This window comes from Choloepus didactylus, chromosome 14 (genome assembly GCF_015220235.1).
Source record: "Choloepus didactylus isolate mChoDid1 chromosome 14, mChoDid1.pri, whole genome shotgun sequence".
NCBI classification, from domain to species: domain Eukaryota; kingdom Metazoa; phylum Chordata; class Mammalia; order Pilosa; family Megalonychidae; genus Choloepus; species Choloepus didactylus.
Genome location: NC_051320.1, coordinates 83338238 through 83354368, shown reverse-complemented (window position 1 = coordinate 83354368; position 16131 = coordinate 83338238). Strand labels below are relative to the sequence as shown.

Sequence of the window (16131 nt, the reverse complement as noted above, 5' to 3'; positions counted from 1 at the left end):
TGGCATTGGACGGACAAAGAGAGAAGCTGCCTCAAGGAGACCACCTGCGGCTACGTCAACCCATCTCCAGGGTCTTCGATTCTCCCACTTATCCACATGTAAAGGGATCATCTCGACGATCTTTAAAATCCAGATCAAATCAAGCAAGTCAAGCCAAATAAAAAACCTGAACTTCATTTGATTTAGCCTTCTTTTACTGTCTCTTTCCTTCTCTTCACAGCTAAGCTTCTCGAAAGGTTGTCCAGAAGCTTTTTTTCCCACTTTCCCTCTTATTTCCTTTTGATGCCCGCCATATCAGTAAATGATATGGCTCTTTATTCAGCAGTTCGTCAAATAATTGAGTCGCTATTTATGCTATATATTTATATTGGTACTGAGGATTCATTGTTCATTGAAGGTGGTCTGATGGAAGGGCAATTAACCTCAAACTTTGAACTTGTTAAAACCTAGCTTCCTGTACCCCATCTCCCAAGATTGGGATGGGGAATGTGTGTTTGCATTTCTAATGAACTCATAGGTGATGCTGGTCCAGGGATTACACTTTGGGGACTCCTGGAAAACGGATTGTAGGAGAGCAGGGTTCTGGGAGAATTATTTAGGAACCTATTTCAGGTGATGGACTTAAGGAAGAGAGTGAGGGAGAGGGTGGCTCCTGGATGGATGGGGCTGCCATCCCAACAGGGAGGAGATGTGGCCAACAAGATGGCTTCCGTATTGCTGAGTCCAGTGGACCTTCTCCACTCATGCCGCTGCATCTCTCTGCTGCTTTCGATATGCTTCTGATGGACTGGTTCCTCCCCCAAATATGCTGGTTTGGCTGTATTATATCCCCCAAAATGCCATGTTCTTTGATGCAATCTTGTGGGGGCAGATGTATTAGTGTTGATTAGGTTGGAACGTTTTGATTGAGTGTATCCATGGAGATGTGACTCAATCAACTATGGGCAAGACCTTTGATTGGATAATTTCCGTGGAGATGTTACTCCACCCATTCAGGGTGGGTCTTAATTAAATCACTGGAGCCATATAAAAGAGCTGACAAACAGAAGGAACTCAATACAGCTGAGAGACACATTTTGAAGACTGCTGTTGAAGGCTGACGCTGACATTTTGGAGAATGCCATTTTGAAACACAACCTGGGAGCAAGCAGACCGTCAGCCACGTACCTTCCCAGCTAACAGAGTTTTCCGTACGCCAATGGCCTTTCTCCAGTGAAGGCACCCTGTTTTTGATGCCTTACCTTGGACACTTTATGGCCTTAAGACTTGTATCTTTGTAACTAAACAAACCCTTTTTTATGAAAGCCCAACCATGTCTGGTGTTTTGCAAAACAGCAGCATTAGCAAACCGGAGCACCCAGCTTCCGTAACATTGCTTTCTCCTAGTTTTTCTCCATCTCGCTGATGACTATCTTGGCTTTGGCTTCTCCTGTGTATCCTTGGATCCCTCCTTGATTTCACTGTCCCTAGAAGACTTCAGCAGCTCCCACCTGCCACATGGTGAGTACTATAAAAATTTAAATAACTTATAGTTTAACTGCCTGTGGGATCTTATCTCCTTATCTCTTCCCACCTCTAGGGCAATGTGGGCACATAGTAGGCACTCAATAAATATTTATGAACAAATGAATAATTCCTGCTTTCTCCATTTTGCCTGTTCAGTGAAAGCAGACCAGTTACTCAATCTCTCAATGTTTTAATCCTCTCATTTGTAAAATGGAGATTAGAAATAGAATTTACCTCATGAGAGTTGCTTTGGGGATGAAATAAGATAATGTATGTGAAGTGTTTAGCCCATAGTAAACCTTAATTACTATTTTTTTTTGTTGCTTCTTGTGTGACTTTGGGCGAGTTATTTAACTTGTTGAGGAAACTTTCATATTGTCACACTCAACAATTGTTCTCCAGCTGGGCTATTGGGAGGGTCACTGGAGATGTAGGGTCTGGCCCACAATGCGTAATAAATGTTAATTCTGTGTCCCCAAGCCTTCCCCTTCCCGACCCCTAGAAACCCCGACTACACTGGTGCATTTTATCCCTTAAGGGGCTGACAGGGTGACAATAGGAAGAAAGTGTTGGGGATTGTGGCTGACCTCCCTGGCTTTGTTTAAAAATAAAGAACATTCCTTTTAACCTCAGAAAATCTACATCCCGTTAACACTTGTTCCCCTCAACTGCGCCTTCCTAAAGCGCTTAGAGTAGACTAATATTGAATGAAATAAAATTAAGAACAAAGTACAAAATCAACTCGGACTCATTTAGAGTCACCTCAAGCCTGTCTGACAAAGCAAGTGCTCCTGGATGTTTCCTCTAAGTTTGCAGTTAATCTAAATTCTCCCCAAAAAGAGCTGAAACAAAAAAGGATAATTGCTACGGCTTTAGTGGTGGGTGGTAGAGTCTTCTCAGTTTTATTTTTTTAAAATGGGTTCCTGTTTTCGCCCCGTTGCCTTTGTTTCTACTCTTCTCCTTTGAAATAGGCCTATAGTGGTCTATATAACCTTAAACTGAGGAGGCTTTTGCAATGCTATCTAGTGCATTTATAGATGGAGGGGTCAGGGTTGGGGACCATTCAGGATTTTCTTGCCTAAGGATGATTTATTGTTGGAAAGAAATGCTTTAGGAGGTCTAGAAAGTACACTAAAAAATAATTATTGACTGAGTCAATTATAAGAGACTGCACAGAAATCTTGGAAAACCCCCAGACTCAACATTTTTTTGTCCTTTTTCCCAAGCTTTGCACTATAGATGTGTCCAAATGGCCAGCAGAGACCTCTAGTTATACATCCAAGCTGTGCAAGCCCACATATTGGGCAGGGATTGTGAAAACTTTGTTTGCTTTAGACTTTGTTTTTATGTTGATCTCCTTTGCTGCTTCAAAATGGCAGCATAATATATAACACTTCCTTCCTCTTTATATATTCCATCCCTTAACAAAAAGCACCCCAGGAATCCCCTGGGGTAGTCAATTCCTGGACAGTGTCATGGGTAAAAGGCGCAGATGGCATCAGTTTACTCCTTCCTGCCCTGTCTATTCCGACCAAATTGCATGCTTTACCCCTCCATCTCCAATTCTTGATTACTGTCATCTACAAAATAGATTGCACAATGCCCAAGACCCTTGGGACTCTCTGGATTGGCTATGAGGGCCAATTTGTGCTGGAGTCAAGATCAGCCTGGGTTTCTGGTAAGGAGTTGGCATCTGTCCTATTTCCAGCCCATTCCCTGGCTGCATAAAGCTAAGAGGGGCCTAATAGGTAGCTGGAATGTTTCCCTCCGGTTCCCACAGCCAAGCTCTGCATCCCTAAAGTCATTTCCTGATAATTTGGAATGGGGGATTGTTTTCCTAGCAAGGAACACTCTCTCCCCTTCTACCGGCTTGCCTGGATTTAGGGATTCAAACTAACCCCTTCCCTCCTCCCAAGTGAGTCACCCCAAGGCTGCATGCCAGAGCAGGGCCACAAAGGGACAAAGAGTGAACAATTTAGGCTGCCTCTGTTTTTGTAACACTTTGAACTGCTCAACTTCTGTGGATTGTATCTCTCTTTGAACTAAGGATATAGGGTGTAACCGCTTGAAGTTAGTAGGGTAGGATTTAGGACCCCAAAAAGCATCAAGAAAAAGACATGAAGGGGTTGAATAGATTATTCTAAGGTGTCAGAAACAAAGACAGTTATTATTTATTGACCTATAGGCAGTGAATTAAGTCTCAAAGAAACTACAGGGATTTGAAGATCAACTGTGAGAATGAGACAATGAGGTAATCAGAGCAGCGATATGGTAGTTTCTAATGTATGTAGTCAACGCTCTAGTTTCTGGTTTGGGCAGTGGGTACTCAGAAGCTTATAATTTAGAACACACACATTCAAAAATGCTTTTCATGGACCAATCAGGAACATGCGTCGTGTTATCTGTAGAGAAGTTGGGAGAAAGGAAGCTGGAGTTTGTAGTTTCCAAAATAATGAGTCACATGGCAAAGAGTAGGTATGTTTTATTTTATGATGTGAACAGTAGCATTTCCAAATTGGCTCCTTCCCAGGAACAACTGGTGAATCTCATTTAACAAACAGCTAAGGCAGGAATGAATGAGCTGTGGGCTTCTCGAGGTGAAAGGTAAAAATAAGCCATGAACAACAAAGTAAGGAACAAAACCAAACAGACAGAAAACAGTGGGACTGATGCCTGACCAGGACTAAATGTTCAAAGTTAAGGTACAAAATCCACTGGATTAGTGAATTCTGCTTTCACGAGCGTTCCACTTATTGCTACTGACCTGTCTGAGGGCAGTCTTGTAGCATGGGCTCAGGGCTCTGACTCTTCAGGTTAGAACCCTGGTTCTACTCTTTGCTATCTGTTAACTTTGGGCAACTGGATTAGTGTCTTGGTATCCCAACGTGTAATATGGGGAAATCAGCAGTACCTCTTTCATAGCATTGCCCGGCTTAATAAAATGGTTAGAACAGTGCCTGGTACATAGGATTTGCTGTTATTACTAGTCAAGTTTATCAGGCCCAAGGACCAAAAGTATTCTTGATCTCACCAAGTCAGACACCCGATGAACAAGTGTTAAGTGTTTTCCAACAAACATAGGACCTTTAACCCCTCTGAGCTTCAGGGTTAATAGTAACATCCCTTCCAGAGCTGCTAGGAGGTCTGGCACCTAGTAGTAGCAAGTAAGCAACAAAATGTAAAAATTTCTCCCCTTCCCCAGCAACTCTTTTGCTGGACAGAATTCCTTGGGTTTGAAAGGAGCAGGGGACTGCCATGGGTTAACTAAACTGAAGGGGCTTCCAGCTCCATCTTCCTCTCCACCCCCTAGGCTTTATCTCCCTTTGTATACTTTACAAACATTATCTTCAACCTATTCTATCTGCCTTCCCTACCTCTAACCTTCTCACCAGTCTCCTGCCTGCCCTTTCATTCTTTTAAGTATCAACTCTGGCCCTTATCTCAAATCTCCAGGAAGCATCTTATAACCCTGAGAACTTAAAGACCTTAAGGCCCTCAGACTCTTTTGAACAAAGAGTTTTTCTTAAAATAACTTCTTTTGCCATCTTTGTAAGCCCACCCCCTTAAGGGTCCAAATTCTGTTAATTTGTAATTCATGAAAAGAAAATTGTAAACAAAACAAAACAAAAACAGAAAACACTCACAACTTAAGATTTGGCTCAATTATATATTTGCCAGGTATTTAGTTTTTCTAAAAACAATAGAAAAAAAATCAACTTTAAAAAGGAAAACGTACTTAAATAAAAAGAATTACGGTTTATAATACATGGTTTGAAATCTCATATAACTGCTATAAACGTTTTATTAAATTTATTTACATTTAATGGCCATATTTACACAGGAAAATTGGGTAAACTTTTAGGATTTTTTTTTAAAAACAATTCTTAAATACAAACCTGTTAAAGAAAAAAAAAAAAAAAAAAAGACAGCAAGCATAAAAAAAATTTTTATGCCCAAAGTCCCATTTGAGGCAGTTTACATTATGGCTAAACCTTTCAGTCCCAAGACCCAGCCAAGGTTGTGAGGTTGCACTTGACCATGCATTTGAAATAATTTCATAGGTAATGAATTGTCGCAGTTCTCTTAAGAAGGAACCTGTTTCCTTACTTTCCCTTAGTAACAAGTGAGAATTGATGAGCAATTCCAGTTCCCCCCCTCCAATAGCTCAACTTAGGCACCAGAGTTCCGTAGCTGTTCCAGTTTGTGTTTCAACTGTTCTCGCCGTTTCCGCAGCAAGTCCTTTTCTGAAATGAGCTTCTGCTCCTCTGCTTGGACCGACAGAATGTAGCCTGTGGCTTTTTTAAGGATGACTACCTTGGGGGCCTTCTCGTTGTTTTCCAACTCTGGGATCTGGTCACGCAGGGCAAAAAAGCTCCGTTTCAGCTCGTTTCTCCTCTGGCGCTCTAAGACGTTGTGTGTCCGCCTCTTGTCGTTCTCCTCCGTGTCCGAAGACCTGGGGCTGGCGCATTTGCGGTTGTTGCTGATCTGTTTCAGGACTCTGCCGCTGTCCAACTTAGGCCTCTTGGCGGCGGGAAAGTCCTTCCTGGTGGAGGGCGGGGCCGCGTAGTTGTGTTGGTGGGTGGAGACGTGGCATCTCTTGAGGACCAGCGGGCTGTGAGGGGGCTTGCCGGGGCCTCCGGAGGAGGGGGACCCCGATTCCGACCTTTTGGTAGGGGGCTGCCTCTTTTCCACCGAAACGACATCGATTTCCTCCTCATCCTCTTGTTCCTCCTCTTTAAGAAAGGAAAGAGATACAGTCGGGTTAGCAGTGTTTCCTTAAAGCCCATCAGTGACCAGATATGGTATAAATGATGTTAGAAAGAATCCCGGGATCTCCAAGACGGAGGAAGTTATCCCCAAAGAGGATCGAACTAGGGAAGCCTCCCTTCTCTTCTCGCCACACAGGCAGTCTCAGAAAGGGAGGAGAATGGCAGCTGGGGTTAGGACACAGACAAGAAAATTACAATTTACCAGGATGCAGTGGTGATGCCAATTCTTACCTAAGACTTAATAAGGCTTTGGACACACCCAAAGCAGAGCACATTCCCAAGCACCTCCTATTTTTAAGGGACTTTACCAAGAGCGCTTCAGGTGTTGTAAATGATAGCTGCAAGTCTCTTGGTATGTTTTAGCAACTCTCTCTGTTACTGGAAGTGCAAAAAGAGAAAAAAAAAACAAACAAAAAATCTCTTGCAGCCTTGCCAAAAGTCCTGAGGAGGTGAGGGAAAAGAAGTCCAATTCTGGCAAGAATTTGCTTTTAAGTGTTCAAAATAGGCTGAAAAGATCCCAACTCCTCAACCCATTCATTCACCTTTAATGCGCTTTCACTAGTTCGCAACACCCAGGCAGGAAGGAGGTTTTTCAGTCCTCTTTCTGCTGCCCCTCTTTATTTCTTTTAGATTCCTAATCCATTAAATTCCAACTTCTCAGAAGTTAAGGGAAGAGGGAGGCAAATCCATTCACCCTCCCAGAGCACAATCCCCTCCACCCTCATTCACATACCCCCCCCCCAAAGGGCAATTAAAATGCTTAAGAGAGGTAAGAGGGAGTGGATTGAGTTGCAAGATAAGCCAGAAGATTTAAAAACCCAAATGAAATTCCTAAGGGGTGGGAGGTATGGGGTGGGGGAGGGTGCGCTGGCAACTAGGGCGGTCTGCCGGGAAGGGATGGGAGGGAAAAGAAAAGCCCAGGACTCCAGAGATAAAAAGCCCCCAGATCCTTCCAGATCTGCAATTTTTTCTTTCAAATAGAAAAGCTGAAAGAGCCGCCGATGAGAATAGCTAGATATCCAGCCGCCCCGCCCTTTGACAGGTCCGAAGGGGCCCAGCTTACCAGAGTCGCTGCTGGTGGTGGGGGGTGTCTCCTCGTGGAGCGCCAGGGGTTCGGGGCTGGCCCGGGGGGAGGACTCGGCCGAGGAGAGCAGAGAGTCCGAGGACGGAGAGAAGGCGGTGGAGTCGGGCGAGGAGCAGGGCTTGGGCGAGCTGCTGTCGTTGAGCGGGTAGGGGAAGACCACCGAGGGGTCGATGCACTCGGAGGCCGCGGCGCTCAGGTCCTGCAGGTACAGGCTGGAGGTGGAGCAGCCGCCGTGCCCCCGGGCGGGGCTCGGGCTCGTGCTGTCTTTACGCGCAGCCTGGTAGGAGGCCAGCTTCTCCGAGACCAGCTTGGCGGCGGCCGAGAAGCCGCTCCACATACAGTCCTGGATGATGATGTTTTTGATGAAGGTCTCGTCGTCCGGGTCGCAGATGAAGCTCTGGTTCACCATGTCTCCCCCCAGCAGCTCGGACACCATCTCCAGCTGGTCGGCGGTGGAAAAGCTGCCGCCGCCGCCGCCGTCGTCTCCCCCGGGGGAGAAGGACGCGAAGGCAAGATTGTAGGAGGGCGAGCAGAGCCCGGAGCGGCGGCTCGGGGACAGGGGCGGGGTGGGCAGCAGCTCGAATTTCTTCCAGATATCCTCGCTGGGCGCCGGCGGCTGCAGCTCGCTCTGCTGCTGCTGGTGGTAGAAGTTCTCCTCTTCATCGCAGTAGAAATACGGCTGCACCGAGTCGTAGTCGAGGTCATAGTTCCTGTTGGTGAAGCTGACGTTGAGGGGCATCGCAGCAGCCTGCTGAAGGGGGCACACAAAGCGGGGGACCAGTCTTGAGTTATGGGGGCTTTGGTTGGTGCCGAAGCCCGGGCAGAGCGCAGTGTGCCCCCAAACCGAACTACTTCCCTTCCAACACCGTCTCCCCAAAAGGGGCCCGGGGTGGGGAGAAAGACCAAAAAACGAAAAAAAAAAAAAAAAAAAAAAAAAAAAAAATAATAAGAAAAAAACAATCCACTTTCATCCCTTCTGGGCAACCCCTCAGTATTTCGGACACGCACTTGTCGAACGAGCTGCTGAGTGCCCACCGAGCTCCGTCCCCCCGGGCGCCCGGAGCGCGAAGCCCGGGAATCGGCCCCGCAGCCTCCTAAGAGTCGGAATCGGCCTTGGCCTCCTTAGGAGGCGGCGATTGGGAATACAATCTGCAAAGTTTTGCGCCACCTGAAGGAAGAAGCCTAGAGGCGCCGTGGCGCAGGCGGCTGTGCGCGGCCCCCTCCCGTGCCCGGGCCCCTGCGCGCCTCACCCGTTCCCACTCGCGCCGGCGCCGGCGCTCCTCCCAGCTTCCCCTCTCCGCCTCTTCCATCTCCACCCCCAGCGCGCCCCCTTCCTTCTTTTGCCGGCTTTTCTTCGTCTCTTGCGGGCTGGAGGGGCGAGCTCAGCCGCGGGCTTCAACACCCCCCCGCCCCCCCATAAAATAAAAAGGGGGCTGTTAACAGGGCACCTCCCTTCAACACCCAATACGGCAACGCAACTGTGCCAGAGACCCGGCTGCGATTCCGCGCCGCGAGTCGGTCTTCTCCTCACCCCGCCGAAGGTAGCAGCTGTTCTGGAAATGCCGGGAGCCCCGCTCCCCTCCGCCCCTCCGCATCGCAGGGGCGCGGGGACACCAGCGGGCGGCGGCGGGGAAGCCACCAAGGCTGGGTGCGGAGATTCGCCCTGGTTTTCCCAAAGTCAACGACTCCAGGAGAGACGGACACATCCCTGCCCCAGACTTCCCTTTCCTTCCCCTGCGTCAGGACCTCTCAAGATAAAGATTTTTTATTTCTACTCTCTCTCTCTTTTTTTTTTTTAAAGCCAAATGCCAACTTCTGAAAAGGAGCAGGGGGCAAGACGGAAATGCCGCGGGAATCGGCGGGCGGGACGCGCCGCAGTGTCTGTCCCCGGCTGTCAGAAATGCCGTAAGCCGAAATTTAAATGCCCTCCCCGAGACCGGGAAAAAGTCGGCGGCTGCGGTGCTTTCTCGCTAACACACGCAATATGTAATTCTTACTCCAGGGAGCTCAAGATGCAAAGGGCTTTCTGCCCACCTCGAAGCGAAGAACCCCCACACCCCAACTCCCACCAAAAAAAGCAATTAATACAATAAAGCAGGAATGCCCGACCGGCCCGTGTCAGCGTAAATATACACAGGCCAAAATCTTTAAGGCTGGTTTCAGAAACGCACCGCCGTTTTCCACTGCCGTTCCTCCTCCCATCTTGACATGTCACTCTCCCCGGATCCAGTTCTGGTTCGCCCCCCACCCACCCGGACCTACCACAACTCCTCAAGAGAAAAGTGTCAATAGCGCAGAAATGGCAAAAAAGAGCCCCCAATTCGTGCATTCGACTCCTCACGGCATTAAAGCGGTAGAGGAAATAAATTAAAATTTATTTCAATTTATCAAATCGATTCGGATGCTTACCGGATTTTCCACTATCCGAAGGTAATCCAGCGTCCAAAAAGGCGGCGAGGAGCGCCTTTCAGCCGGAGCGGGTCGTGGGCAGCAGCGGGGAGAAGCGTCTCCCAAGATAGGCGGAATCGCTTCCCCGCGCCCTAGAACCTCCGTCCTCGCTCGGGTATTGTAAGTTCCAGTGCAAAGTGCCCGCCCGCTACAACGGGCAAAGTTTCGTGGATGCCGCGGGGGCTGCGGGCCGCGGGTGGGGGGTCGGTAGGAGGGGTGGGGTGAGAGCGGCTGGGCCGGAGGCGAGCCTCCCTTGTCACTCCGGATCTCCCTTTCTTGGGCTCTCGGAGCGCGGATCTGCTCGTTCTGCCCTTCCTACCCTCGCGGGCCCGCCCGCTCGCTCCCTCTGCCTCTCGCTGGAATTACTACACAGCGACAGTCAGGATAAAGCCCGAAACCCTGCTTTTATACGGCTATGCAGGATCCCTCCCTCCGGTCTACTTTCCCGCCAAGCCTCAGAGAAGCCCTGCCCTTCTCCAGGCAGGAGGGGAGCCGGGCGGCGGTCGGGGAACGGCGGCGGCGGCGAGAAACCCAAATCTGGGGTCTTCGGCCGCGCAGACCCTTTTTTTTAAAGGGCCGGTGGGCGGAGATTCGCCAGGGAGGATTTCACTTTTTTTCTTTGCCTTCCCCACCCTCAGCTTTAAGAACTGAGGGTGGGGACGGGGGGTGGGGGTTGGTGCCTCCCGGGAGGGAGGGACGGGGGAGGAGACTCAGACCTCACAGCCTCGCACTCCAGTGCTCGAAGCTGTCGGCGATGTAAACAGAGTAAGCATGAATTACCTCCCCGCGCCTACCAGTTTCTTACGCTCCGGCTCAAACCCTCTCCCTTTCTCTGTTGCTCCTCTGGCGCAGCGCTCACTTTGACAAACCGCATACTTGTCCTGCGTGCTTAAATCACCGCGGTGGGAACAGCTGAGCCTCAGAACACAGCGAATACACCGCGTACCCACGGCCACACTACGCACGTCTCGGGCGAGCGGGCGCCTCCCTAAGGCTGGGGAAAGGGCAGCGTTTTGAAAATAAGTCAGATGAAAAGAGGAGGAATGAAGGGGGTATTTATGTGCGCGCGCTCCAGGGTCGGGTGGGAGGGGAACGGGACGGGCTTGTAGTTGGGATTAAATCCAATAGGTATAGGTACAGAAAAGGTGCCTGGAACGATTACAATAACGCAGCATCGCATTGCCACGTATACTTGGAGAGCGCGTAATAAATACTTATTACATTTTTAGGGGGTGTAATGTGCATACACTATCTCGATTGGTCACCTCCCTCCTAGAATGAATCCCCGGTTTGTTGCCAAAAAAGCAGAACACCCCGCCCCGCCCGCGCGTACTCCCAAGGGGACCCGGGCGGGAGCTGGCTGTACCTCCAGGACGCGGTAATCCCTCAGATCTGCGTGTCCTGGAGCTGGACGAACAGAAGAAAGCTGTTGTGGGTGAGAGCCGCGGGGGACCCTCCCCCGCCTGCTTTCTGCCAGTCGGCACCCCTATCCCACCCTCGCGCCTCCCACACGGAGTTCCCAATTCCGCCGCCAGGTTTCAGAAAGAGACAAATCCTCTTTGCGCCCCGTGGCGCGGGTTTGCACCACTTGAGCTCCCGGGTTTGGGGAAATCAAAGGCGCTAGACGAGAGAATATGGTAGGGGGTGGGGGAGGGAGGGGACGGGGGCGGGGAAGCCGCAAGACTCGACTCCCCAGAAAGGGGGATGGGGGAGAGGGCGAGCTTGCGGACCTTGAGGGAAGAGGGAGGAATTGGCTGAGACCCGGGTGAAGAAAACCGTTAACTCTTTCCTCCCCAGACAAGCCGTTCGTTTAATTCCTTTCCGGGTCTTGCTTCCCTTTATTATTGGAATCCTGGTAATGCACAAAAATGCGTCGATTCGGATCAAAGGAGGGAGGAGTATTACTTCGGTGGCTTTTTTGGGGGGTGGTGGTGGTGGTCCTTGAGTTTATTAAAAATTGGCTGCATTTCAGGCATTAATTTTCTACTTCACTGACTCTAAATTTTATCTGAATACCATAGTGAAAGTGCATTCTATATAATCCGAATACCTGTATACACATTCCATGTACAGGTCCATCCAGCATGTCGCCCAACCCACACGACGCATGATTTGTTGGTTCCTTGAATGAATCTACATTTAATATAGAATGCATATTCCCTTGGGATTTGCTATTTGGCATTATACCAAGGCATCATAAACAAAGACAGTCATTCCATCGGTGGTCCCTTACCCGAAGATATTTTAAGTAAACTTTTTTCATCCACTTAAAAAAAAAAAATCGGGGTTGGGGTTGGGGCGCGGGTATAGCGTGCCCACATGTTCGAGATGTTCTTAACCATTGGGTTTGCAGCGTCTAATTGTTAAACGGTAGTAAATTTCCCCAAATCAGGCGCCCAGCACCATTCAGCTTTAAGGATTACAAATTACCCCAGACTCTAGGCCTTTGCCGAAAACGCGACCAATCCCTAGGTGCGGTTTTGCTGAGAGGCGTCCTTTCCCCGTCCCCACCCCCGCCCCCTTGGAGGGGCTGCACCGCCGCCTGGGTTTGCGAAAGTAACGTAAGTGTGCCCTCTGCTGGCAGCTGGGACCACCGCGCCCGGATCTCAGCCGAGGGCGGGGGACGGGCAGGGGGCAGGGGCGTCCGGAGCAGGCTTTCCGAGGGGCGAAGGAAGAGGCGTTTCCTTACAGCCAATTTCCAGTCGCCTCCCGACGATTCCTTCAGGCCGACTGCAGGGGGGCTGGAGAAGATGAATTACCGGAGGAAAAAGTGGTTCAGAGGCGGCTCTTCACCCGCCTAAGCGGTGGTGGGGAAAATGAAGCCATCACAACTTATTGACAGTGAACATCACCCTCTGGAGAACCGATGCTATTTATGAGAAACGTGGAATAATTAACAAGTACACACACTAAAAAATTTCCAACAAAGCCCTGAAACAGAAAAACAAACTATGAGCCGCATGACTAAGAAACACAAGAGAGCGTCTACCCACCAAAATTTAAAGCCAGACTCTGGATTCAGGGGGGAGGGGAAGCGCCATGAAAGGTATTTGGTTTTGCTTATTTGTATTTTTTAAATTGTTGGTGAACAATCGCAAGATATTTTGGTGGTGAGGAGGGACTTTTGAGATAGCAGAGGAAAATGTATAAGAAATCATTTTATGTAAGTTTGAATAGCCAAAGGCTAGGGAAATGTGACAGGATTTCACATAGCTGGTGCCCGTTTCAGGTGTGAATAGTTCCTGTAGGGTTTTAGGGTGAGGCTCACATCCCTTGCTCTGTCTTCAGGAAGTGGGGAAGAGGAGGGGCCTTCCTGGAACAGGGCTCTTGGGATTTTAGGCACTTTGGGTGCTGCTGGGCTGGTTGCTGAATACACAGAGGCAAAAAAAAAAAAGCAAAAAACCAAGAGTAGGTTTAGCTTGACCTCAGAGAATTAGGATTTTGAGTTTACTAAAGATGGCAGATGTGTCATGTCTTAAGGTGTCCCTCCCAGGTTAAGCCTCTGTCCCGAGTGTGAATCTTTAGCTTCCGGACTCAACCTCACTCTCCCCCAGGCTGGTCACAGAACCCGCAGTGTTACTTTCAAGGAACAACTTGGAGCTATTTTGCATCACCAGATAAGGTAGGGGCCACCCCCATTTTACAGATGAGGAAATGGAAAGTTAGATCTCAGCAAGGTTAGGGGAGTCAGTTGTCTTTCTTTCCATAATTTTAAAGAAACTTTGACCTAGGATCAATGTTGACTGAGTTGAGAAATGGCCAAAGTGATACATATTCATGATTAAAAAAAGGAAAACAGAAAAAAAAAACCGATTAAGAAATTAAGAGTTTCTAATTTCTCCCGCTCGGAGATAGCTGCTGGAAAATATTTTACGGAGAAATTTTAAGTTGATACCCTTGGTCTTTCTACTCCAAATGTTCCCTTTGGAAGTTGCTGAGAGATGGCTTCTCACTGAACGTTCCTGGTTTGCTGCCCTCGGGCCACTGTAAAGTGCTCCCTCTTTGTTTGTGTGCGGCTGGGAAGAGGGTCAGGACTTTTTGGAAGAGGCAAGTCTTCCGACTGACTGGCAGCTCTGTTATCATCCATGAGGTTAGGACTTCAGGTAAACAGTCTGATAGGATTGCTTCATGAAAGAGAACATTCTGTCACTGCAGGGAACATTCTTTCCTACAGGTTGGTGCAAATAAGAATCATTGATTCTCATAACTGCATATTCTCATAATAGTACTGCCACTTTTATATTGGGGGAGGGGGTGGGGAGTGCAGAAAGAATGAGCAATTTGACCAAACTGTCTCTTTTTTTTCCAGAGACACAAAAGGAGAGAGTCAGAATGTGTGACTTATATAAAATAGTGCCAGTTTCCCTCTCACCTTATTTGAATATCTCTTCCCCCACCTCTCATAAAGTTTCCTTCTGAGCTGATCATCTGCAGATAAGAGGAATTACTAATATGGAAAGAAACAGGACCCTAGTGATCAAAAAGCTAGCTCCAACTTGGGGGTGAAATAGAAAACTCCTCAGGATGGCTGGGCTGTAATTTCAATGATCCCTTCAGATCATCGAAGGCCTGTCAAGGACACTCAAACTAATGGGAGTGCAGCCAGGGAAGAGAGTGATAAATACCATCTGCAGCAGAAAGATCGTTTTTGAAAGAATGGCTGTTAGATTAAAACCCAAGCTAGCCAGGGAATGCTAAAGGAAGAGAAGGCCTCTCAGGCATTTTAATGCCAACCATGACTATACACAAGGTGTAGACACTAAGCCAATGACTCATGTGCAACATGTCCTGATGGGATGAATGAAGTACAGCTCTTTAGCAGACAAGACAAAAAATCAGCATCATTAATAAATAGGAACGATGAAAAAGGCAATGAGTACAATCTTCGGACATTTAAAAAAATGCATTTTCTTTGTCGTCCGCCCCCTCTTCCTTGCTTCTAGCATACTGTATAAATGAAAGGAGCTGAAAAGGAAAAAAAAATTAGTAGATTTTTTTTTAAGCATATAACACTGGAGCTTGTATTTCCTGTGTTGGTTTGAGAACATTCAGATTTTTGTTCTTTCCCACTGGCTTCTAGACCTCGGGTCCTGCCAAAGGGTCCTAGGCTGGACCTAGAAAGCCCCAGACTCATCTCCAGTGTGGTCTTCTTTTATTTCTTAGTCCTACGCTGTGTTCCTGTTTTCCTTTGTAGCCACCAGAGGAGACAAATGGTGCTTTTGTTTAACCTCTTCAAAGGCTTGGGGCATTGTTCCGTAGGTGCCAAACCCAACCAGTCACTTCCACACTTTGGCTCACTGGGCTTATCTTTGTGATGGTCCTTTTGAGCAACATCTGCCTCCAGGATGGAGGTTGGAGGTGGAGGTGACTGCAGAGGAGACTCGCTGAGGGAAACTTTTGCTTTTCCACCTCGGTCCAGCATTTGGAAATCAAAGGGAGTAGGAGCCTGTTCATTTTTTGGAGCGGCAGAGATGCCAAACCATGGATTCTGCCTTTCTTTCCAAAGCCACCTCCCTGAGAGTAGCTCGCCCTGTGTGCATCTCATTGTTAAATAGTCTCTTCCCTCCAAAACCTCTTGTAAATAGATTTCATTATAGGGAAAGCTTTGTTGAAGGTACCCCGTGACCTCCAGTCACCAAAGTCAGTGGTCTCTTTACTTTTCCCTCTTGACTTTGCTGCTGTAGGGGAAACTGATGATGTCTGGAAATGAGCTCTCTTTCTTAATTTTTTTTTTATTTCAACAGTTTTATTCATGCACCATACAGTCCATCCTAAGTGTACAGCCAGTGGCTCTTGGTATAATTACATAGTTATGCATTCACACTACAGTCAATATGAGAACATTCTCATTTCTTCTGAAACAAACAAACAAACACACACCCCATGCTCCTTATATCCTATATTATTGACATTTAGCTTTGGTATAGTACCTTTGTTACAATTCATGAAAGAATATTACAATGTTACTGTTAACTATAGCCCTTAGTTTGCATTAATTGTATTTTTTTCCCCATATACCATCCTATTATTAACACCTTGTAATAGTGACGTACATTTCTTCTAGTTCATGTAAGAACTTTCTTATGTGTACAATTAACCACTGACATTGTCCACTCTAAGTTTTAAGTTGTCCAGTCCCCATTTCCTTCTGGTGTCATACACGACCATGGCCTTCCTCTCTTGATCATACTCACACTCAGCTTTGTTGCTTACACTCACAGTATTGTGCCACCATCATACAGTAGTGTGCTATCCAAGAAAAGAACTCTCTTTTGATTCCTGTAAATCAGTAGTTCTCAACTGGGGGTGATTTTGTCCCCTAGG

General features: G+C 47.8%; 1 protein-coding gene across 1 annotated transcript; it reads right to left on the bottom strand.

Moving 5' to 3' along the window:
* Nucleotides 1–3970: 3970 nt before the first annotated feature.
* On the bottom strand, nt 3971–10113 carry MYC (MYC proto-oncogene, bHLH transcription factor). Its single transcript, XM_037802974.1, has 3 exons — nt 9769–10113; nt 7339–8110; nt 3971–6239 (listed from the first exon to the last, which is right to left on the bottom strand). The coding sequence occupies exons 2-3, from the start codon at nt 8096–8098 to the stop codon at nt 5677–5679; spliced, it is 1323 nt and encodes a 440-aa protein (XP_037658902.1). The 5' UTR covers nt 8099–8110; nt 9769–10113; the 3' UTR covers nt 3971–5676.
* Nucleotides 10114–16131: the final 6018 nt, after the last annotated feature.

Coding starts and splice junctions, on each gene's coding strand:
- MYC (XM_037802974.1), bottom strand. CDS start 8,098: ATGCCCCTCAACGTCAGCTTCACCAACAGGAACTATGACCTCGACTAC. Junction 6,240..7,338: donor CACCACCAGCAGCGACTCTG/GTAAGCTGGGCC, acceptor CCTTTCTTAAAG/AGGAGGAACAAGAGGATGAG.